The 25,346-nt window shown below is 46.5% G+C and overlaps 1 protein-coding gene across 11 annotated transcripts in view; it reads left to right on the forward strand.

Annotated features, from left to right (window-relative positions):
- The window catches only part of tnrc18 (trinucleotide repeat containing 18), a 179,791-nt gene that overhangs the window by 145,081 nt on the left and 9,364 nt on the right, over positions 1-25,346 (forward strand). For 5 of the 11 annotated variants that reach the window (XM_087997943.1, XM_087997941.1, XM_087997949.1 and 2 more), the window contains 4 exons: positions 900-1,011; positions 18,183-18,377; positions 19,007-19,207; positions 19,841-21,042. In XM_087997943.1, coding sequence (XP_087854069.1) covers positions 900-1,011; positions 18,183-18,377; positions 19,007-19,207; positions 19,841-21,042 — 1,710 coding nt within the window. The remainder of the gene's footprint in view (positions 1-899; positions 1,012-18,182; positions 18,378-19,006; positions 19,208-19,840; positions 21,043-25,346) is intronic. The other 6 variants (XM_087997944.1, XM_087997945.1, XM_087997942.1 and 3 more) reach the window with 6 other exon arrangements.

Here is a 25,346-nt window from a genome sequence, read left to right on the forward strand (position 1 = left end):
ACGACATTTCCAAAAGAGAAATGGGGCTGAGACCCCCTCCAAGGGTATCGGAAGGGCCGCCCATAGCTGTGGTCCCCTTTTTTTTATAGAATCCCTACAGTGTGGAAACAGGTCCTTCGGCCCAACAATTCCACACCGACCTTCCGAAGAGTATCTAACCCAAATCCATTCCCCTATTACTCTAGATTTACCCCTGACTAATGCACCTAACCTACACATCCCTGGACACTATGGGCAATTTAGCATGGCCAATCCACCTGACCTGCACATCTTTGGATTGTGGGAGGAAACCGGAGCACCCGGAGGAAACCCCCACAGACACGGGGAGAATGTGCAAACTCCACACAGTCAGTTATCCGAGGCTGGAATCGTACGTAGGTCCCTGGCACTGTGAGGCAGCAGTGCTAACCACTGACCCACCACTCCCAACACCACCCCTACCTACCCACCCATTAAAACCCCGGGTCGCCACCAAGTGGCCTTCTCGAGGTTTCTCTCAGGGCCTGGTTACATGGGGATTAAATTGCTGCTTTTAGTCGATGATGAAATAGCTCTTAATAAGGCCCCAATGTATTTCAATTGGTTGCCTGCCCCCTGGGAGGTGTGAGGGGTCTGTTTGATTGCTATCCTGCTGTTGATAAATGTCTCAGATCAGGGCAGGAGTTGGACGTGGAGCCAAGTCAATCTGATTCCCCTCAATTTGACAACATTCCCCACCCCGGCACAGCCTCTGTCGCTGTTCTTCTCCAGCGCAACCTTTTCAATAAATAAACCAGCGATGGCCCAGGGATATTGCCTTCCTGTTGAGCTCAGCATTTAGTTTGTCAGGATTGATTTGATCTGAAATTCAGACGTGGCTTTAATTTTAGATCTCGCTCTCTCCTAATGTCCTTTTGAAGCAGATCATTGATGTTAAGCCTTCCTGTGTGAGGTTGTTGCCTGAAGGAACCCGAATTGCTGCCTACTGGAGCCAGCAGTATCGCTGCCTGTACCCTGGGACTGTTGTCAGAGGTATCTGTCTCTCTCTCTCTCTCTCTCTCTCTCTCTCGCTCTCTGATTTTGTAAGCCAGGAACCCTTCTTGACGAGTTCTCATTCTAAAAACGTCTAACTCGGTGACTTCCTGAGTAGAAAGTGTGACATTGAGAGCTTAGTGCTGATTTAGCTCTCGAAAGGGTTAGCCATGGAATGTGTTGATCATAGTGTCAACTGTGCACAGAAAGCAGACTGATCTTCCCTTTAAAGCACAAAACAAAGGTCTCTCCAGTTACTTCTTACATTTATAATGAACAGAATGTTTGAATCCCAAAGGATTTTTATTTTGCGAGCATTTGAAGTGACATCTTCTGAGAAGGAGGGGAGGGGAGATGGAGGGAGAGGAAGGGAGGTGGAGGGTGAGGAAGGGAGGTGGAGGGTGAAGAGGGGAGGTGGAGGGTGAGGAGGGGAGGTGGAGGGTGAGGAGGGGAGGTGGAGGGTGAGGAGGAGAGGTGGAGGGGGAGGAGGGAAGGTGGAGGGGGAGGAGGGAAGGTGGAGGGTGAGGAGGGGAGGTGGAGGGTGAAGAGGGGAGGTGGAGGGTGAGGAAGGGAGGTGGAGGGTGAGGAAGGGAGGTGGAGGGTGAGGAGGGGAGGTGGAGGGTGAGGAGGGGAGGTGGAGGGTGAGGAGGGGAGGTGGAGGGTGAGGAGGAGAGGTGGAGGGGGAGGAGGGAAGGTGGAGGGTGAGGAGGGGAGGTGGAGGGTGAGGAAGGGAGGTGGAGGGTGAGGAGGGGAGGTGGAGGGTGAGGAAGGGAGGTGGAGGAAGGGAAGGGGAGGTGGAGGGTGAGGAGGGGAGATGGAGGGAGAGGAGGTGGGGTGGAGGCTGAGAAGGGGAGGTGGAGGGTGAGGAGGGGAGATGGAGGGAGAGGAGGAGGTGTGGAGGCTGAGGAGGGGAGGTGGAGGGTGAGGAGGGGAGATGGAGGGAGAGGAGGAGGGGTGGAGGCTGAGAAGGGGAGGTGGAGGGTGAGGAGGAGGGGTGGAGGGTGAGGAAGGGAGGTGGAGGGTGAGGAGGGGCGGTGGAGGGTGAGGAGAGGACGTGGAGGGTGAGGAGGGGAGGAGGGGAGGTGGAGGGTGAGGAGGGGAGGTGATGGAAGAGAAGGGGAGGTGGAGGCTGAGGAGGGGAGATGGACGGAGAGGAGGAGGGGTGGAGGCTGAGAAGGGGAGGTGGAGGGTGAGGAGGGGAGATGGAGGGAGAGGAGGAGGTGTGGAGGCTGAGGAGGGGAGGTGGAGGGTGAGGAGGGGAGATGGAGGGAGAGGAGGAGGTGTGGAGGGTGAGGAGGCAAGGTGGAGAATGAGGAGGCGAGGTGGAGGGTGAGGAGGGGAGGTGGAGAGAGAGGAGGGGAAGTGGAGGGAGAGGAGGACAGGTGGGGAGAGAGGAGGGGCGGTGGAGGGTGAGGAGGGGAGGTGGAGGGAGAGGAGGGGAGGTGGATGGAGAGGAGGGGAGGTGGAGGGTGAGGAGGAGAGGTGGAGGGAGAGGAGGGGAGGTGGGTGGAGAGGAGGGGAGGTGGTGGGTGAGGAGGGGAGGTGGAGGGAGAGGAGGGGAGGTGGATGGAGAGGAGGGGAGGTGGAGGGTGAGGAGGCGAGGTGGAGGGTGAGGAGGAGAGGTGGAGAGAGAGGAGGGGAAGTGGAGGGAGAGGAGGACAGGTGGGGAGAGAGGAGGGGCGGTGGAGGGTGAGGAGGGGAGGTGGAGGGAGAGGAGGGGAGGTGGATGGAGAGGAGGGGAGGTGGTGGGTGAGGAGGGGAGGTGGAGGGAGAGGAGGGGAGGTGGATCGAGAGGAGGGGAGGTGGAGGGTGAGGAGGCGAGGTGGAGGGTGAGGAGGAGAGGTGGAGAGAGAGGAGGGGAAGTGGAGGGAGAGGAGGACAGGTGGGGAGAGAGGAGGGGAAGTGGAGGGAGAGGAGGACAGGTGGGGAGAGAGGAGGGGAAGTGGAGGGAGAGGAGGACAGGTGGGGAGAGAGGAGGGGCGGTGGAGGGTGAGGAGAGGAGGTGGAGGGAGAGGAGGGGAGGTGGAGGGTGAGGAGGGGAGGTGGAGGGAGAGGAGGGGAGGTGGATGGAGAGGAGGGGAGGTGGATGGAGAGGAGGGGAGGTGGAGGGTGAGGAGTGGAGGTGGTGGGTGAGGAGAGGAGGTGGAGGGTGAGGAGGGGAGGGGAGATGGAGGGTGAGATGGGGAGATGGAGGGTGAGGAGGGGAGGTGGAGGATGAGGAGGAGGGGTGGAGGGAGAGGAGGAGGGGTGGAGGGTGAGGAGGGGGTGAAGGGTGAAGAGGGGAGGTGGAGGATGAGGGAGTGGAGGGTGAAGAGGGGAGGTGGAGGGTGAGGGTGGAGGTGGAAGGTGAGGAGGGGAGGTGGTGGGAGGAGGGGGAGGTGGTGGGAGAGGAAGCGAGGTAGAGGGTGAGGAGGGGAGGTGGAGGGAGAGGAGGGGAGGTGGAGTGTGAGGAGGGGAGGAGGAGTGTGAGGGGGAGGTGGAGGGAGGGAAGGTGGAGGGAGAGGAGGAGGTGTGGTGGGAGAGGAGGGAAGGTGGAGAGTGAGGAGGGGAAGTGGAAGGTGAGGAGGGGAGGTGGTGGGAGAGGAGGGGAGGTGGTGGGAGAGGAGGCGAGGTGGAGGGTGAGGAAGCGAGGTGGAGGGAGAGGAGGGGAGGTGGAGGGTGAAGTGGGGATGTGGAGGGCAAGGAAGGAAGGTGGACGGTGAGGAGGGGAGGTGGACGGTGAGGAGGGAGACGAGAAGAAACCTGGGGGTGAAGTGTGCCAGAGGGGACGGAAGGTGGAGGACAGGGGAGGTAAAGGGGATAAGATGTGGAGGAGACAGGAGGGAAGGAGGGGAGAAAAGCTGGAAAGAGGGATCAGAGAGGAGAGGTAGAAGGTGGGAAGGTGGAGGAGTGGGGAAGTAAAGGAGACGAGGAGAGATACGGGGGAAATGTGGATGGGGAGGCAGAAAGAAGGAAGGTGAAGGATAGAGGAAATGAGGGGAGAGGAGGGGAGCGGGTGTATGAGGGAGGGAAGGTCAACAGTGGAACATGAAAAAGACTGGATTGGGAAATGTTGTGCTGTTGGAGCCAATCCAGTAAACAGGTCTGGGTTTGGTCAGTTGTGAGCTTATCCAGGAGTATCTGACCCAGGCTAGGTTCCAGATATAGACCCCTTCTATGCTCATTCCCCTAATATCTATTTAGTCAGTACAGTCAATGTCAGGCCAAGTGGGGATCAGCTTGAGCCCTGATCACAGGATATTATAAAGTATAAACATGTGACAATTAGTGAAGCAAGAAACTACATTTATATAGTGACTTGCACAACCTCAGGACTCGGAAGTGTGGTCACTGTTGTATATTGGCAGGCAATTTTCACACAGCACAACACAATGGGATCATGATGGAAGAAAATAAAATGGTGATTTCTTCATGATCTTGCTTGTGAGTTAGGTATTGGCAAAGATAATAGAGAGAACCTCCTTGCTGGTTGAAATAGCAGATGGTTTTATGTCCAAGCAAGATGACCAATTGAGGTTCTATTCAACATTTAATCTGAAAGGCAACTCATATGTTGTTTTGATCACTGAATGACCAATGCTAACAGCCCAGGCTTTCATTCAGAAATGGCTACTTGAGTGAGATATCAGATCAACCTGGTTTGATGAAGCAGCCAGGCTTGCACACATTCAATGGGGATATCTGTCATTGGGACCACACACAAGCCCCACCCCCACGCACACCACCTCCCCACCCTGCCAGTCAACATCTTAGAAGTCACCATTAACCAGACACTCTCTACTGGACTGACCACACAAATCTGTGGCTCTAAGAGCAGGTCAGAACCTGGGACTTCTGTGGCAAGTAACCCTCCTCCAGTCTCCCTAAAGCCTGTCCACCATCTACAAAGCACAAGTCAGGAGTGTGATGGAATACCCCCCACTTGCCTGGATGGGTAAGTGCCAACAGCACTCAAGAAGCTTGACACCATCCAGGATAAAGCGGCCCGCTTGATTGGCACCACATCCACAAACATCCACTCCCTTCACCACCCAAGCTCAGGAGCAGAAGTGTGTACAAGATGCCCTGAAACAGTTTACCAAGGCTCCTTTGACATCATCTTCCATCCCGTGACCTCTACCACCGAGAAAAACAGGGGCAGTAGGCCCACATGAACATCACCATCTGCAGGTAACACTAGAGTCACCCACCATCCTGACTTGGAATGATATCGCTGTTCCTTCACTGTCACTCAGACAAAATCCTAGAACTCCCTCCTTACCAGCACTGAGCATATGCCTACTGCCAGAAGACCAGAAGATGTAGAACCAGAAATAGGCCATTCAGTCCATCAAGTCAGCTCATCCATTCAGTGAGATCATGGCTGATCTAATGGTCCTCAACTTCACTTTCCTGCCTTTTCCCCTTACCCCTTACTTATTAATAATCTGTTTATCTCTGCCTTGAATATGCTCATGACCCAGCATCCATCACCATTTGCAGCAAAGAATTTCACAGACTGAATGTGTCTGGGATAAGAAATTCCGACTCATCTGTGTTTTACATGGGCAGCCCCTTACTCTGAGATGATGTCCTCTAGTCTGAGACTCTCCCACAAGGAGAAACAGCCTCTCTACCATCTACTCTGTCAAGTCCTGTAAGAATCTTATATATTTCAAAGAGGTCTCCTGTCATCCTTCTGAACTTCAGTAAGTACAGGCTTAACCAACTCAAATGCTCCTCATGAGATAGTTCCTCCATTCGTGGGATTAGCCGAGTTAACATTCTGTAGACTTCCTTCAATGCCTTTACATCTTTCTTTAGGTGAAGAGGCCAAAATTGTTCACACTATTCCAGCTATGGTCTGTCTAGTTCTTTCGATAGGTTTAGCAAGGTCAGGAATATATACTGTAAATAATTATGGCCCCAGCATTGATCCCTGTGGCACTCCACTGGTTACAGGTTGACATCCTGAAAATGCCCCCTTTATGCAAATTCTTTGTCTTCTATTAGTTAGCCAATCCTCTATCCATGCTAACATACCACCTCCAACACTCTCCTCTTATTAAATAACTGATCTGTAATACTTCATCAAATCCCTTCTGGAAATCCAAATATATTCCATCTACTTATTCCCTTTTATCTCACCTGCTTGTTACCTCCTCAAATAACTAATCACATTTTCAGTCCTGATTTCCCTTCATGAAGCCATGCTGTCTCTGTTGATTCTATTATGTATTTTGAAACTTTTCCAATGCTAGATGGCCTATAGTTTCCTTTTTTGTCACCTCCCTTTTTGAATAAGGGTGTTGTACTGGCATTTTTACAATCCTCTGGGATCCTTTTTCCAGAATCAAAAGACCCTTGAGAAGATTACGACCAGTGTATCCAGTATCTCTGTAGCTACTTCCTTTAAATACATAGGCTGCAACACTTCATGAAGGTAAAACAGCTTCTCAAGAGCAATTAGAAATGGACAATAAACCCTGGCCTCATCAACAATGCCCACATCCCATGAATTATTTTTTTAAAAAAGGATCCATTGAGATTCTGCAAAAATCAGCATTCAATTTAATCCCACTGTGTTCAACACTCACTGAACCTGTCAGATCCTTGATGTGGGTTATGATAAATCCCACCAGAAATGATCCTCTTTTAAGGAGTTTACCCTTTATTTCTTTTTCCCCCCCCCCCTAATCGCTGTATAACCCTTTGCTCCAATCTATTGATTGGAATAAATCAGTATTAAGGAACTTGCTCTTATGTAGAATAACCAATATCGTTAAGTGATCTCTAAAACTGACAGGAAGGTCTTCGAAGCTTGTAACTTCTTCAAGTATTTGCTTTCAGGGCAAATTTATCACCGTGCTCTTGTATGTGAGACCGAAATTTATCATGGTGCGCTGACATTGTGATAACTGCTATTCTCTAATTATTGCCATAAATCTGCTACTCTCGGCTCCTTTTATAGTGAGAACACCAACATTAGCAGCTCACAGCACAGAATGGAACTGGGGAGAAAAACACTTTTTTGTTTAACCTCACGGCTGCCAAAAGCATTTTTGGCAACCTTCCTCTGTTCAATGGAGGGATTAGGAATGTGATGAAAGTAGGTTTCTAGGCTGTAAACAAAATATCCTCAGATCTCATCCTTCATTCCAACTTGGGGATTTCTCAAGATGGAGCCTAATCACATCTGGAGAGAGGTGGGTGGTATCCAAGGCAACATAATACATCAAATATTTAAACCCCAGTCAGAATTATACTATTATTATTAATCCGTTAGCAAGGCAGAAAGAATAAAACTCCAGCTGAGCTTTGATTTTCAAAGAGGATTATCCCCACAACCGCTTCAAGAAGAAATGGGTATTGGTCTGGATTTTTGCCAGGACTGGATGACTGGGAGCCCTTTAAAAATGGTGGATTGGTCCTAATCCCAGGATTCCTGGGTCTATTCCTTGGGTTTCTCATTTCACTTCTGAGGGTGCAGGTTGGAACAGATTGTGATCTGTGGTCACCTGGTCAACCCCATTTTGGAGATAGTCATGACCTAGTCCTTTGTGATTTTTCATGGGACATGGTTTGCAGTACCTCAGGGTGTCATGGGCTGTGGTCTGTCTGACAGAACATATTAAAATTCTCGTGCAGCACATGCCAGGCTATGCCTTCCAGTCACGCCCTGATACCAGGCTATGTTACTTTAATTCACCCACTATAGTGACAGTAAGGTGTGTAAAACAAAAAAAGATGTCTTAAAAGTCATTCATTGCTTCATCCGATTTGTTAAAGGAACTCCTTTGTACTGTTGGAGAATAAAATGTCAATCTTCGAGACACCTTAAATATCTGAAATGGAAAGCGTTTGAAGCCTTAACCTTGTCTAAATTCACCTTGACATTTCTATAGAAGCTTCACAACAGAACTGAGAGAGCCAGTGCTGGCAATCAAGCAGAGGCTCAGCTTTTTCAAAAGACGAATGAATGTCTGGCCTCTCCGCCTCCAGGAGTCTTCCCAACTTTCCCAAGTGATCCCAAGGATGATAGTACAGGGCAGAATGTTAAGGTCACTGTTGTCCTGCAGAATTCCTCATAACTTGCAGCTTCCAGCATTCCAGCTGATTGAACCCGCTGTAGAATTTCACGGGGTGGCATGAGATCTTGCAGGAAAAAAACCATCAATCCCAGGGGGAATTTTCACACAGGACAATGATCTGGCCTTCAGAGGGCTGAGGCGAATCCAACATTGTTATTCGGGTGTTTGGATCTTGTATTTTTCTCACAAGACAGTAAATTGGGGTTGCAGTCACACGTCAGTTGCTCAACTTAATGTTCCCCCACCCAACCCCCTATCCCCATCTTTCCCACTGGTGATGTTGGTTTCCAGCCACTATCACCATCATATCTAGAATGATAACTTGAATTTAACTAAGGGCTTCAAAGTAGCAAACCATCCCAGTACACCTCTTGAGAGCATTACTAAGCATTAGGTGGGGGTCCAAAGAGGTAGGTTTTGAGGAGTGTTGCAAGGAGAGGAAGAGGGGCACTGAGGTTTTGAGAAGGAAGTCAGGAACTTATGGGCTATTCTTTGGTGTAAGCTTAGGCAGAGTGTGTCAACATACTGTTTAACTTCAGAGGCCAACACAGATGAGCTTGAAGATGTTCTTCACTTTCCAACCTCATGTCCAATGCAAACTGAAGATGATGGTTAGCAATCAGGAGGCAGAACTCCTCCCGCACTATTGATACTGAATTCCAATTGTATGGTGGCCACTGTGTCTAACCCTCCCACAGGGAATGACTAACACACCACAACTGGGATCAAACCATGCCCTTTATATTCTGTGTAACTCAGTAAAACACTGGGTTAAGCTGCAGTTTTAAGTGGTTCCAGAAAGCAACCAATAGTTAACATTTTCACTTGTGTGTAGTAACGGTTTTCGTTTTTATGGTGTGAAATGCTATTAGTATGACCAGAGCAGAGACAAAATCAGAAATTGCATTTTTCTATTTTCGAGAGCCAAGGTGTAAACTCGAACTTGACAGCAAAAATTGGCAACTAATGCTTTCTTCATGTACTTCCTTTGTCTTTGAATGATTCGTTGTTGATGGCATGTTTCCCTGATTTAACTGGGAGAACGTTTGGGTTTCTTAAAAACAAAAATTAACCTGTAAATCCCTATTTAGTCATAGCATCTGATCTTGACTCCCATCTGGTTCTTATTTTGAAGATGTATTTTTTTTTAATTCATTAACAATCCAGAATTGAATGTGCAACTTATTAATGCTTGAACATAATTACTAATCTAATCTAAACAACGGACTCCCAAGGTGTAAAATACAACAGGTCTGTCTTGCAAATATTGGGGGTCGAGTCTTAAAAAGAAAAAGTGGGTGGCACGGTGGCACAGTGGTTAGCACTGCTGCCTCACAGCGCCAGAGACCGGGGTTCAATTCCCACCTCAGGTGACTCTCTGTGTGGAGTTTGCACATTCTCCCCGTGTCTGCGTGGGTTTCCTCTGGGTGCTCCGGTTTCCTCCCGCAATCCAAAAATGTGCAGGTTAGGTGAATTGGCCGTGCTAAATTGCCCGTAGTGTTAGGTGAAGGGGTAAATGTGGGGGAATGGGTCTGGGTGGGTTGTGCTTCGGCGGGTCAGTGTGGACTTGTTGGGCCGAAGGGCCTGTTTCCACACTGTAATGTAATCTAATAATTCCACCGGAGATGGTTCAACTTTGCACAATCAATAAATACCACATCACACTGAACATTTTCTGGCCAGCCTCTGTCTTGTCTTTAATTGTTTCCCCCTTCTGCTCCTTTTGCTGATTTTTAAAACTGTTCCTCAACTTGACGCTCTTAACTGAGCATTTTGGCTGTGTCTGCATGACCCTATGGCCATTCTCACTGCCAGTGTACTCCTGAGACCATCACTTCAGTTCCCCTTGTTTCATTCATACCTTCTCTATTCAAAAGTTACATTTTTTGGCCAAGCTCTTGGTCCCTTCTCCCCATAGCTGCCTTTGTGGTTCAGTCTCAAAGTATTTTCATAACCCTCCTCGTGAAGAGGCTTTGAGTGTTTTACCACATGCAAGGTGCTATGTCAGTGCTGTTGTTATTGCTATATTTTCTGTACATTCATTTTCAGTGATGCTCACTTTGCAAGACTTGAGGTGTGGAGGATTGTTAAAGCGCAGTGCATGCTCCAAGTTATAATGAACTGTGCAAAATAGCAGCAGCTCTTGCCAGCTTCTGAATATAAGAAATAGAAATAGGTTATTTAGTCTTTCATGTTGAGTCATGGCTGACCTTCAACATTGCCACCATTTTCCAGCATGATCTGCATTATCCTTAATGTGGTTAATTTGTGGAAATCTGTTGATCTCCGTCTTGACCAAACTTAACAACTGGAACTTCTGCAGCACTCTGGGCATTGAATTCCAAAGGTTCACTGCTCTCTGACTAAAGAAATCCCTCATTCTTCTCAACTCCAGAGAGTATGTGCCCAGCCTTTCCTCACAGGAAAACCCATCCAACCAAGGAGTTAGTCCAATGAACCTTCATTTATATTCCCTCAAGGGAAGTAAATCCCTTCTCAGGTTAAAATGTCTATGACTGTGCACAATGCTCCAGATGTGGTCTCATACATAAAGCTCTATATAAATGTTGGAAGGTATTTTTACTCTGTGCTAATATTCTCTTGTAATAATGCTAAACATATATTTGGCTTCCCCAAAAGGTAGGAGACAGAGGTGGTGGTGGTGGAGGGTTGCTTTTGGGACTGGAGGCCTGTGACCAGTGGTGTGCCACAGGGCTTGGTGCTGGGTCCACTGTTTTTTTGTCATTTATAAGTGATTTGGATGGAATATGTAGTGGGTAGTGAAGTAGGTTACCTCAGAGTACAAAGGGATCTTGGTCAGATGGGCCGAGGAGTTTAATTTGGATAAATGTGAGAGACTACATTTTGATAGGGCAGATCAGGGCAGGACTTATACACTTAATGGTGACGTCCTTGCGAGTGTTGCCAAACAAAGGGACCTTGGAGTGCTGGTTCTTACTTCCCTGAAAATGGAATCCCAGGTAGACAGGATAGAGAAGAAGGCATTTGGTATGCTTGCCTTTATTGATCAGAGCATTGAGTGTCGGAGTTGGGAAGTCATGTTGCGTCTGTATAGGACATTGGTTAGGCCACTTTTGGAATACGGCTTTCAATTCTGGTCTTCTTGCTATAGGAAAGATGCTATTAAACTTAAAAGGGTTCAGAAAATATTTGCAAAGGTATTGCCAGGATTGGAGGGTGTGACCTATAGAGGCTGAATAAGCTGGGGCTGTTTTCCAAGGAGCATTGGAGGCTAAGGGATGACTTTATAGAGGTTTATAAAATCATGAGGGACATAGATAGGGTAAATAGACAAAGTCTCTTCCCCAGATTTAGAGAGTCTAAAACTAGAGGACATGGGCTTAAATTGAGAGGGGAAAGATCTAAAAGGAGCCTAAGGGGTAACTTGTTCATGCAGAGGGTGGTACAATTACAGCATTTAAAAGGCATCTGAATGGGTATATGAATAGGAAGGGTTTAGAGGGATGTGGACCAAGTGCTGGCAAATGGGACTAGATTAGTTTAGGATATCTGGTCGACATGGACAAATTGGACAGAAGAATCTGTTTTAATGCTGTACAGCTCTATGACTTTATAATTACTTGCTGCATATTATCTTTCACTGATTTGATGGACAAGGACAGCCAGGTCCAATGCTTGCCAGCCTCTCACCATTTAAGAAACACTCCTCACTTCCTGTTGTTCCTACCAGGTACTGAACCTTGAGGTAACCCACTAGTTAGCCTGCCACCCTAACAATTACCTGTTTGTTCCTGTCCTGTTTCCTCTCTGTTCATTATCTTACAATCCATGCCAGGATGTAATCCCATGTGCTCTAATCTCTTATAGGGACTTTGATTGAGAGCCCTCTTAAATAAAACTCTCAATATATTGTATCTACCAATTCTATGTTATTTGTTCTGTTATTCTGTCTGCAAAAGCTCCAACATATTTTAAAAAAAATATTTCCTAGTCATAAATCCACTTTGAAAATCATAGAAGCGTTGGATAGGATCAAAGTGTCCTGTTATCCCGTCCTTAAAGTTTCTGGCAATTTCCCTACAACTGATGTGGAGCTAATGTTTTTTTCCCTTTATTCACTCATGGGATATGGGTGTCGATGGCTGGCCAGTATTTATTGCCTGTCCCTAGTTGCCTTTGGCTTGCTAGGCCATTTCAGAGGGCAGTTGAGAGTCAACCATATTGCTCTGGACCTGGAGTCACATGTAGTCCAGACCAAGTGAGGACGGCAGATTTCCTTCCCTGAAGGATATCAGTGAGCCAGATGGGTTTTTCAACAATCAACAATGTTTTCATGGTCATCAGTAGATCAATTCCAGATTGTTATCAAATTCAAATCCTACCATCTGCCACGAGGATTCAAGCCCAGGTTCCCAGAGCATTAGCTGAGTTTCTGAAATAATGGTCTAGTGATAATACCATTAGGCCATTGCTTCTCCTGCTGTGTAGCTTCCTTGTTTACTTTATCCCATTTTTCTTAAACAGTAGGCATACATTTTTGAACCTTCCAATGTGCTAGGATCATTGCAGAATCACAACAATTTTGAAAGGTGGCCACTGAATCATCTGTCCTTCTAAAGCTCCTCCTTCAGCACCTGAGAGGTAAATCATTGAGGAGAAAGTGAGGACTGCAGATGCTGGAGATCAGAGCTGAAAATGTGTTGCTGAAAAAGCGAAGCATTCTCCTGCTCCTTGGATGCAGCCTGACCTGCTGTGCTTTTCCAGCAACACATTTTCAGGTAAATCATTGAGCCCAGGGGGTTTATCTACCTTAGGTTTCATTAATTCCTATAGTACTAGTTTCTTCGATTCATCTTAATATCTTGTACTTCCTCATTTACACTAGTTCCTAGATTCTCCATTATATTTGGGAGGAATTTTAGTGTTTGCCTCCATGACGGTAGAAACAATGGGCGTGGCACGAGGGACATGGCAAGATCTGTGGAATAATCGCGTGAGAAAATCCAGCGAGGCCTATCTCAACATCAAGAACAAATCGCTGCATCTTTTGTGCATTTGCTGGGCAGCCAGGCGAATTGCCAATTAATGGGGATTATCACTTGCTAAATGGCTTAATAACGCCCCAACTCACCGTAATAATATTCAACTTCCTATCATACCAAACACGCCCATCACACTAGACACTGAGAGTTCTCAGCGTGGCAATCAGAACAGGCAGATTCAGCTCACCATGTTGGATACTCAGCACCAGTGCGCACTCGATGGCACCAGCTTCACACACCAGACATTGGCATTTGATGTGTGCCAGCCTCCAAGAGCCCTCATGGCACATCTGTGATCCACTTACAGGATGCTGCAGCAAGGACACTGTGTGTTCAAGAACATACACCCAGCTCATGGGCTGGACGCTTGGCTTCATCTCCTGCTGTCCACTTCCTGCCATCACGCTCACTCGCTCTAGCCTGTCTGGATGCTCACAGCATCCTTGTCTGACCTTTTTGCACTTTGCCATTTCAGCCCAAAATGCCAGGCTCACAGTGCTGCTGGATTGCGTTACCAGTAACCACAGCCGCAAAGCCTGACGTGACTGTGGGCAGGCTTCAGTTAAGCGAAGGCTAACAGTCTCCAGCCAGGGGTCCTGGCACAGTAGGTCCAGGGCAGCCAATACCAGTCCAGGGGCTTGGAAATGGTCAGTCAGCCCTTGGCACAGTCAGAGACAGGATCCTCTCCACCTGAGCGATGGGGATCAGCATGTCAGACTGCACACCACCCTCCTGGCTCTTTCTGCACTTTTAGGGGGTTGTTTGATTCCTGAAATGAGAGAGAGTGGCATGTATTATGGGAGGTGGAAGTGGGTGGCACAGCTGTTATTGTTGGTAAGGGTGGGAAGGTGTTGCAAGCAAATGAGTGGGCAGAGGGCAGGGAGTGAGAGATAGTGAGAGGGGTAGGACATGAGCCTTTGTGGGAGAGGGGCATAGCAGCAGCGGTAGAGTGAGTGTGAGGTAGCAGAGAGAAGATGTGGGCATTCTGGCGGAGTGGAGAAGAACATTGACCCTCTTCCTGCATTGTTGGGCATTCCTCCAGACACGGAGCCCCAGGTGGCAACCTTAGAGTAGGCTGGCATGGTCTTGTCTTGTGGCCTCCACCACTGGTCCTGGGGAGAGAGGATGTTCTGCCTCTGCACCAGCCCTGTTCAGCAGGAGCTCGGGATCCATGCCCACAGAGCAGGAAATCAGACGTTGGGATCCATGGAAGGCAGCTCCGGGCTGACAGAGCATCTGCGGGTGTACAGCATGTGCAGATGGCACCAATGCTGGGGGTACCAGTCAGCTAAAGTACACCCCAACAATGGCAAGTTGTCCTGTAAATGGCACATCATAAGATTGGGCTAGAATGAAATGAGAGGGGCAATATAGGGGTGGGGTAGGTCATTCATGGGGTGGGTTTGGTCAGATATGGTAAGATCCCACTGCACCTTCAGCAAAAAATGCTCTCACTTAGCCACAAAAACATAAGATTCAGTCCAATGCATTTGTTTCCTTTTCAGTTGTGCCATTTCCTTTTTCCCATTTTTAATATCCTGCCGCTGCTTGTATTGGATCCACATTTGCTTTTGCTGGTTTTTTTTCCTTTTTAAGTATGTATAGCAGCTTTTATGCTCTGCTTTCATGTTTCTTGCTAATTTATTCTCATTTACTATTTAACTTTTCTATTTTTAATGGTCCTGATTTTGCAGAAGTCTAAGATCTACCCAATCTTTAGGCTCAACATTTTTCCTTTTGGTGACTTTATAAGCCTTTTCCTTTGAACTAATGAAATTCTCGATTCCTTCTGTGAGACACAGGCAGAACTCTTCCCTGACTGAGATTTTGTGCTTTAAAGGAGTGTCGTTTTGTTGTAAACAATGCATTCATTCTTTAAATATTCGCTTTGCCTATCTACCATCAAAACTTTTAATGTAGTTTTCCAATCCGCCATATTTTCTAATCCCTCATAGCTTTATTGTTTCTCTGTTTAAATTGAAGAGCCTAATTTCTGAATGAAATACATCACTTTACATTATAAATGCTATCATTGCCATTATTTCTCAACAAAATTACTAATTAGCCCTCTTTTATAGGACAGTACTAGATCTAAAATAGGACATTATCTAATTGCTCCCTTTGATACTCATGTTCTAGAAATCCATCTTGCATACATTCGAAGGATTCATCCTCCATAACATCAGTACTAATTAATCTGTTTGTAGATTGAGATCCTCCATGATGACTTTGTTACCTTTGTTACAAGAACCTGCTTTAAACTTTGATTTGTATTATAGGCAACCAAATGCTGGTGATAAACAACCCGCACCAAAGTTTTCTGACATTTGCTACTATTTAGTTCCAGCCACGCTGATTCTACAGCTTGAACGTTAAAGCTAAGATCATCTCTCAGTGCAATACTAACACGCTCTTTAATTAACAGAGCCACCTCACCTCCTTTTTCTCAGCTGCCTCTCCTTTGCAAATATCACATACCCTTGGATATTCAGGTCCCAGTTTGGAGTTGTCTCTGCGATGGTCACGCATATCAGTTTCTATTGGAGCCGACAATTCACCTGTTTCATTGTGAATGCTGCAGGCATTCAGATACAGAGCGCAGAATTTGATGCTTTTGTAAACTCTAGCCCTGTTACAGAGACAACTGACAACAATCACTGCCCCTCTCTGTCATATTCTGCCATTATCAGAGTCTTTATTGTTACCTTGACCTATTGCCTTACTTCTCCTATTTAGTTTAAAGTCCCCTTGAGTTTGCTAGAACACTGACCCCAGGACAGTTTAGGTGATCTTCATCACAAAGGTACAGCTCCCACATCTTCAGGGACTGGTGCCATTGCCCCACAAAATGGAACCCAGTTGTCCCACACAGTCTTTGAGCCACATGTCCATCTCTCTGATCTGATTTGTTCTCTCCTAACTTGAATGTGCCTTAGATAAGAATCCATAGTTTATTATCTTTGAAGTTCTGCTTCTTACTTTAGTACCTAGCTCTGCATGCTGACTGTGCAAAACCTCTTTCCTTGGCTTACCCATGTTGTTGGAAATGAATTGGACTGCTGAGAACTATATCCTTCCCCTCCCACTCAAGTTCCTCTCCAGTTCTGAGCAGGTATCCTAAACTCTGGTATGCAGATACTTGTGCTCGACTACGGAGGACAGTGTCAGGCTCCCTGATTATGCCGCCCAATCATACTTTTCTGTTAACCCTCCCACTTCAAAAGTTTCCTGTACCATATTGTTATGGTCAATCAGCCCCTTCACACCACAGCCCTCACTCTCGTCCTTATAAACTATGCGAACCTCAAAACTTTTGGAGAATTGCAAGTACCAGGCAAGTGCAGCTCCTCCATTGCCACCTTCTCGATTCCCTGACCTGTTTCAACTCGCAGTCACACTCTCCTGACCCTGACCACTGAATAAATCAGACAAAGCCAGCCAAAGGCACATGACTGCCTGAGCTGGAACTCCCCAAGTGGCTGACTCTTAAAAACAGATGTGCTTGCCATGGGTTGCTGCAAAATCCAGGAGCTCCCACATACTGCAGTCGTGACACATCACTTATTCTGTCATTTTTTTATTAATTAGTTTTTATTTTCAATTAATTTACACAGTACTCCTCCTCGCCTAACTATCCTTACTCAACCAGCACTGAGAATCCCTGTTTTCCAAAGAGTATACCGGTCGTTCTGCTATAACGCGACAGTTGTTTTCCTCTGCAACCTCACATAATAGAAGATCCCTAATAGAAAATCATTATAGCCATGCAGTAGAAAGTTTGCGTTATCCAACCAACATCCACAATTCATCAATTGCGTTATAGCCAATTCACGCTGACGAAACGCATGTTATGGCAGAACAATATATATATATATATATATATATATACATACACACACCAATGAGTCAGCCTTGCTAAAGCAGTCATGATGTGGAGGAGCCAGTTTTGGACTGAGGTGTTCAAAGTTAAAAGTCGAACAACACCAGGTTATAGTCCAACAGGTTTATTTGGAAGCACTAGCTTTCGGAGCGTCGCTCCTTCATCAGGTGGTTGTGGAGTATAAGATCTCAAGACACAGAATTTATAGCAAATGTTTCCAGTGTGATGTAACTGAAATGATATATTGAAAAAGACCTGGATTGTTAAAGCAGAGAAAGCAACTTAAGATAGGTAACTTATTACCTAGCTGCCACTGCTCCCAGAGAGTTTGTATAACCCTTTTTAAACAGTAATTTGTGGTCAGTTGCTAAATGTAAACAAAAAAAAATTTAATTCAGAAAGCAGTTAGCCCTTAAGATCCCTTCACTCACCCAGCTCCTGGCTTCCCAGCCCTTACAAACCTCCATCCTGCAGACTCATGCCACTGTAGTTGTATTCGGTTGACTGTTCCAATGTTGTTGCCAGATACTTGGTGTTAGCCAAGTATCCACAGATGCTCATTGCATTGAGCCAACTGGCGCGCATGTGTCCAAAAGTTTGATTTTATTTTCATCTTTCTTAAACAAATATTTATCAGCCAACTAATGATCCAGAAAGGAAGACTTGCATTCATATAGCACCCTTCAATGTGTCCCCATGTGTTTTGCAGACAATGTATTGCTGCTGCAGTGCAGTCGCTGTGGCGCACAAGGAGAATGGCAGCCAATTTATAGACAACAGATTCCCATAAACTGTTCTGCGATAATGACTAGAGGGTGTATTTTTCAGTGTTGGGTGAGGAATAAATATCAACCAGGACTCTAAAAAACAGAGCTCCCTTTTCTAAAAAAAGTACTGCTTTGGGATCTTATACTTACTTAAGAGAGCATGTAATGTCTTGATTTTGTGTCTTGTTCAAAAGACAGTACCATCGGCAGTGCAGCAATCCCTTAGTACTGCACTGCAGCATTGTCCAAGGTTATGTGTTCAAGTCAGTTTGTCAGATATGCCACTGGGAGGATGTTGTTGCATCCTTTCAAGTAACCCTAGTTATATTTTGAGTGAAACTATCCACCAATTGATACAGTATATTTTCTGGCTTGTTTTCTGCGATGACATTAACACATTATATCCAATTGCCCACGTATTCCCCTCCAGCCACATCCCAAATCTCCAGTCCTTCCCTTAGCTTTGCTCCTAACCCTCTTTCCCCTTCTGCTTCTCCCCTGGCTTTAGGGAGCCCGGACCCTGATGAAGATGAGGACCTCATCACAGTGGAGTTTGATGACGGTGATACTGGACGCATTCCTCTTTCACACATACGCCTTCTGCCTCCAGATTATAAGATTCAATGTACGTAAATCCAAAGTTTCGAGGGATGATTGAGACATTTGACAGCTACGTTTGTAAAGTGTCCAGAAAGGGGGTTTAAGAAGTGGTTTCCCAACTTCTCAATGAGGTAAACCAGCGTGGGGTTTGGGTAACGTTACAAAAAGGAACTGGAGTCAAAGGCCATTATTATAAACCCAAAGTAGGTTGGCTCAATTTGACTTGAAACATCAAATAGACCTCTGCTGGGGCTGTGAAGCAGATCTACAGCTTTGTTGGTGGATTGTTTTTCTCTCACCAGAACCTTTTTTGACCTTCTCCGTCTTCTCCCCTCCGTTCCTCAGGTCAGTCAGACTCTATGAAAGGGTGGAGGAACCCAATACATGATTGAGATTATTCCCTTCTGCTCATGACCATTCTGTGTTCCTCACTGCCAATGGGAGAGACCTTGGCTGACAATGGAACTACTGGTTTGCAGCCCCTGTTGTTTAGGTTTGAGCAACAGATATCCCTGAGACTGGAACGCAGTCCCCTGGAGCGCCCGCTCCAGGCAGGAGCCCCGTCCCAGTGTACATCTTTAAATTTCCTCCAGTCGTTAAAATCTTTTGCTGATCCGTGTAGCACAAAAGTTAAAAGTGGCCTATGTCTGTCAGTGTCTGATTCAGAGACTGGCTTCTTCTTAACAGGTGCAGAGCCATCCCCAGCTCTGCTCGTGCCCAATACCAAGCGGCAAAGCAGGAAGTCCAGCAAGGATGCTGTGGACAGCAAGGAGGCCGGCGCTCAGGGCACTGACAGCAGCGCAGCGAAAAATAAAGGCCGCGGGAGGAAGACATCCACCGCCAAAGGGAAAGTTGGTAGGTCGATCATCAGTGAGACTTCCCTCACAGTGCAAGTTGGCCAGTGTGAAGGAAATGATGGAGGACTTCCTCAAACGGAGATTTGTGGAAAATCTTCTGTTTTCTCAGGAGGCAGGGGGTACAGCTGAAAACCTTCAGCGCTGAGTTTGATAGCTCTCTGTGACATTGGTTACTGAGCCAAGGGGAGCGAAGATGAGTCTGTGATACAGAACCATGGCCATTGAAATGAGTGCAGGCAGCAGGCTGGAGGGGCCAAATGGCCTACTCCCATTCCTGTGTAACTAAACTTTCTCTGTGCCGATCGCAGGCACTCACTCTGCCACTGAAATCTGCCGGGATGCGGGGGGGGGGGGGGGAGGTTGGGGGTGGGTGGGGGGGGTGTTCAAAGGTTACCCGCTTTTGTGAGGTGGAAACCACAATTTGTGCACAGCAAAAGCCAACAAATAGTGAAGCGATAATTATCAGTTTTTTTTTGTGTCTGATGTCACTAAGCATAAATATTGGCCACGTCACGGGGAACTTGCTTGGAACCATGAGTTATCTGAGAGAGTCGGCCTTGAGGAAACTATTGGAAGAGAATGTAAAATAATCAAGAATCCCTTTCTCTTCCCCCTTTTCACGTTAATTTAGGAACGGACTCGGTCTCAGAGCAGGCGGAGATTCCCGGACCGGCAGAGGATCAGACAGACGCGGAGGGCCAGGGGAAGCAAGTCGCGAAAACGACGAGGAAGTGCCTCCAGAAAAGGAGTGGGGTGGGAGCTCCAGCCAAGGCCACCGGTGAGAGGAAGAAAAAGGCGGCGAAGGTGAAGCTGCTCCCGAAACAAAGCGCGCAGCAGCCGGCCACCTTCCCCGCTCCCGTCTTCGGGAATGTCCTCGGCCTGGAAACGTACGGTGAGCTGCCGGACCCGTTCGCCATCTCCGAGAGCACCGGAGCCAGTGTAAAAGTGAAGAAGGGCAAGAAATCGGAGGAAGAGGCCCAGGAGTTTGGAAATGGCGGGAAGGGCCTGAGGAAGCAACTGGAGGCAGAGATTCTGGTCAAGTTGGACCACGAAGGGGTGATGTCACCCAAAACAAAGAAGACCAAAGCCATGATGATGGAAGATCAAAGCTTGACAGGCAAGGTCGACAGCAAGGTCATACTCAGTGTGAACTACCCTGCAGCAGCTGGGAGCTGTGAGGTGAAGCAGAAACCGTCAAAAAATAAGGCTGCCAAGAAGGAACCTAATGTGGGTGCCGCATACTCTGGGGGGACTTTTGGCAGCAACACGGATTCCAAAAGCAAGATGAAGAACAAAGAGAAGGAAGACGGCAATAGTAGCGTGAGCAGCAGCAGCAGTCCCGAGTCTGAGGGTGAGGAAGATCAGCAGAACGACGAGGAAGAGGCTCCACGGAACAGCAGCGCCACAAGCTCCAGGGCCTCATCACCCGTGTCATCGTCATCGTCGTCATCCCAGTCTTCGTCCTCCAGCTCCTCGTCCTCGTCCTCTTCCTCGTCCAGCTCCTCCTCTTCGTCCTCGACCACTGATGAGGACTCTTCCTGCAGCTCCGACGAGGAGGCCGGCTTCCAGTCTGCCGCTCCGCCTGGCCCGTCGTCAGGGCAACAGGCGCGCCTACCCCCTGAGCCCCGGCCCCAGCAGCAGGCCCGACGGCAGAAGCTGAAGCAGCAGCCCAGCAACAGCAAGAGCAAACCCAAGAAACGAGAAGGTGTCCACCTACCGACCACCAAGGAGCTAGCCAAACGGCAGCGGCTGCCATCAGTGGAGAACCGGCCTAAAATCGCCGCCTTCCTTCCTGCCAGACAACTTTGGAAATGGTTCGGGAAGCCCACGCAGGTAAATAGAGGCATACAGCACAGAAACAGACCCTTTGGGCCAACTTGTTAATGCTGACCTGCTTTCCCAATCTAAACCAGTCCCATTTGCCTGTGTCTGGCTCATATCCCTCTAAACCTTTCCCGTTCACATATCTGTCCAAAATGTCTTTTAAATGTTGTAACTGCACCTGCATCTACCACTTCCTCTGGCAGTTCATTCCAGACACGAACCACCTTCTGTGTGAAAACGTTGCCTCTCAAATCCCTTTTAAATCTTCCTCCTCTCACCTTAAAATTATGTCCCTAGTTTTGAGCTCCCCTACCCATGGGAAAAGAAATTTCCTATTCACCTTATCTATGCCCCTCAAGATTTTATAAACCTGTATAAGGTGCACCCCCCCCAAAAAAAAACCTCCAGTGAAAGAAGTCCCAGCCCATCCAGCCTCTCCCTCTGACTCAAACCTTCCAGACGTGGCAACATCCTGGTAAATCCTTTCTGAACCCTCTCCAATTTGATAACATCTTTCCCATAGCAGATTCCACCCTATCCATAGATATTAAAAAACAAAGTTAAAATACCAGAACCTATGCACCTCCAGCTCAAAGCTAAGAAATTAAAAAAAAAGCAAAGTGTTTTCAGTACCCTCAGAGGGTAGACTTATGGACTCATAGAGGTTTACAGCATGAAAACAGGCCCTTCAGCCCAATTTATCCTTGCCGTCCATTTGAAATAAAGCATGCTTTTTTTTCTTTTTTTTTCTTTTTATTGCCACACTACCCCCTAACTGTGGTAGTGCTAATATTTTAAAGCACGCTTTATTCATACACAATAGTTAAAAGACAGCAAAAGAACTTAACAGAATAATAGATAACTTAATTCATCAATAAACTGGTTGCAGACCCATGTTGTTCAGAATGCATCCAAGTTGGATGGATTAGGACAGGACTCAGCAACCATTTTTTAGCTGAAGAACCTTCTAGAAAAAAAATTGTCTAATGTTAGGAGCAGCAAGACAACAATTCTGCATTTTTAAACCAGATGGATAATTTGCTGATATATGTATATCATCGACTGCAGTAAGAGGTTTTCCATTTAATTTGGAGGTAAAGAGGATTTATTTTCACTGAGGGTCGTGGATCTTTGGTGGTGGGGTTGCAGCAATCATAGAATACATTTACAGCTGACGGAGAGAGATTCTTGAAGAACAAGTCGCATTATCGGGAATGTGGAAATGAGAACACAAATTGGCCATGACCTTTCTCAATGGCAGAGCAAGCGACAGGAGCCAGTAGTTCTAATTCTCGTCCTAATGCAGAATCTTGCATGTATCAACAGAAAACAAAACCAAAGCTAAAATAGTTAAAAATCACACAACATCAGGTTATAGTCCAACAGGTTTAATTGGAAGCACTAGCTTTCAGAGCACTGCTCCTTCATCAGATGGTGTTGTGTGATTTTTAACTTTGTACACCCCAGTCCAACACCAGCACCTCCAAATCAAAGCTAAATAGAACTGCCTCTGAATAATCATGTTTTCTCCTTTTTCAAACTTGACTTTTGTCAGTGCAATCATCTTTAAAACAGCCTTTAACTTGCATAGAATTAAGACAGCTTTTTTTCAGCTTTGAATTCTTGTAATTAAAAACATAACCTTTAATACCACGTGTAGAATAATTTATCATTGCGGCAATATTAGAAACAATGAAAATCAAAACCATCTAAAGCTGCTCCTCAAACCAAGGCACTTATCGACAACTATGTGGAGCTACACTACTGAAACAAATTTATTCAAATCTCAGTGATTTTTTTTTGTTAAAATCATAATTTGAAACTGCAATATTGGAAAGGCGATGGCCTAGTAGTAGTATTATCACTGAATAGGTTAATCCAGACATCCAGGTAATGTTCTGGGGACCCAGGTTCGAATCCAGCCAAGGCATATGGTGGAATTTGAATTCAATAAAAGTTTGGAATTAAGAGTCAAATGATGACCATGAATCCATTGTCAGTTGTTGGGAAAGACCCATCTGGTTCACTAATGTCCCTTAAGGAAGGAAACTTTAATCCTTATCTGGTCTGGGTTATATGGGACTTCAGACCCACAGCAATGTGGTTGACTGTTAAGTGCCCTCTGGGCAAATTAGGGATAAACGCTGGACTCGCTGGTGACGCCCTCATCCCATGAATGAATTAAAAAACCTAATACACTAAAAGCCACTAATTGCCGTAGTAATTTTCTTGGTCTTAGCTTTTCTTTAAGGCTTTTGCAGAGCTCAGAGCTGCAAATGCAATGTCAACGAATGAATCTGGTGAGGTATTGGAGCTGAGGGTTACAAACCCCCTGGATTAGGGACTGGGGGATCCTGGTGGATTTAAGGAGGCACGAGAGGCTCTGGTATAGGAATGGAGGTGGGGTGCTGGAGTGGTGAGGATTTGAAGGCATTGGAAGTCAGACCGAATGCAGAATTTGAAGGAATCACACACAGCTTTCATCTGACTGCAAATGACTGAAGATGTCACATCCCAGAAGCAGCATTGTAGTCAATCCTGGCAGAGCTCTTGTGTGTTGGCCACTGCATGGTTGACAGGTGCAGCAGGGAAGATTTGAATCCTGTCTAGGAAAATCATGTGAGTACAGCAATTACCATAAGATTGTACATATCTGCAGTTTACAGGCACAGTCCAAAGATAGTGGTACCTCTGCCCACGATACACTATACCCAGGTACAAACCCAGGGGACAGACAACTCCAGGTTTCCTCACAGTATTGTTAAAGCTTTGGGGTTCAAGTTGGCTATAATCCATCCCAGTAAATGTAACTAATTCAGAACAATTTAATATTTAACACAGGTTTACAACAATTGGCAAAAGAACCAGAAGTCAATTTTGTATGTTTTTTTTATAAACAGTGTGTTATTGTTAACATTAGAAAGGGAACCTAATAAATATCCAGGGAGGAACCAAGCAGAGCATGGGTGAATAACTGGCTATTTCAAAGAGTCCACACAGGTGAGACTGATTGGCCTCATGCTGTCCTTTTAGCTTCCAACAGCCCAGAAGCTGCAAGGTTTCTGAGATGTGTGTTGAGTTGTCTCTATATGGGAATATCCATGTGGATACACTGTACACTTTGTAGCCAACGATACCCACAATTAATGTAGTTAATATTACAAGTTAATAGAAAATTTAAAAAGTCGTTGCTGAAGGAGGTCAGTGTATAAGCAAACTGACAAGTTCCAGACAGCCTCTCCCTGACTAGAAAAGTCTTCAGTTTCGACTCCAGATCTGAGCTGTTCAAATAGTCTGTTCCCACCAGGTTAACTATAACCTCAGCACCTTCCGGCTAGACAATAGAAATATCCATTCAGGTTCCCACTTTTGGCTGCTTTGTAAGCACTCACCTCACTGAGGATCGACTGGAATAGGGTAGCGATTTGCAGGAAACTAGATTCATCTTAAACTGAATCACATCCTCAGAATCGAAAAAAAAACTAATTTGACTCTTTTCTTTCCTCCTACTGGCTATTTTAGTGCCTGTGGTGAGGTTAAGGTTAAGGACCTGATAAGTATCAGTTGTGGAACAATGGGTAGCACTCTCACCTCTGAGCTAGGGGGTGATGGGTTCAGGTCTCAGGGGCCCCAGTGTCTCAAGCACTGAAACCCTAACACTCTGGATGATTCTTCAAATTGAGGTCCTCCTTATGGAGCGATGTCACATTACTTTTCAAAAGTGATTCAGGGCAATATTTAACCAATTTTTAACCTTCAACCGACGTCAGTAAAATGATTGATCTGCTTGTTCCTGTTATTTTTTGTGGAAGCTTGCTGTGCATAAATGTGGCCACTGTGCCCTACACGACAGGGACTGCACTGTAAGAGGTATTTCCACTGGCTGTATTGTACTTTGACATATCCTGAGTTGTGAGACGTGCTATATCTTTTTCACCAGAAATTGCTGGCGAAACTCAGCAGGTTTGGCAGCATCCATGGGAAGAAAGCAGAGTTAACACTTCTGAGTCCAGCAGTTCTGATGAAGAGTCACAGGACTCGGAAGCGTTAAGTCTGCTTTCTTCCCACAGGTGCTGCCAGCCCTGCTGAGTTTTGCTAGCAGTTTCAGCATTTGTTTCAGATTCTGACAGGAATAGTCAGGGATGTTCCCAATGACTGGGGAGTCCAGGTCAGAGGCCATTGTCTAAGAGATAGGCCATTTTGGACAGAGATGAGGAGTAATGTCTTCACCCAGAGAGTGGTGAGCCTGTGGAATTCTCTGCCACAGAAAGCAGAGGCCAAATCATTGAATATTTTTGAGAAGGAGATAGATT

The sequence above is a fragment of the Chiloscyllium plagiosum genome, unplaced genomic scaffold, assembly GCF_037043375.1.
Source record: "Chiloscyllium plagiosum isolate Xiang-an unplaced genomic scaffold, Cpla_swu_hap1 HiC_scaffold_20, whole genome shotgun sequence".
Classification (NCBI taxonomy): Eukaryota; Metazoa; Chordata; class Chondrichthyes; order Orectolobiformes; family Hemiscylliidae; genus Chiloscyllium; species Chiloscyllium plagiosum.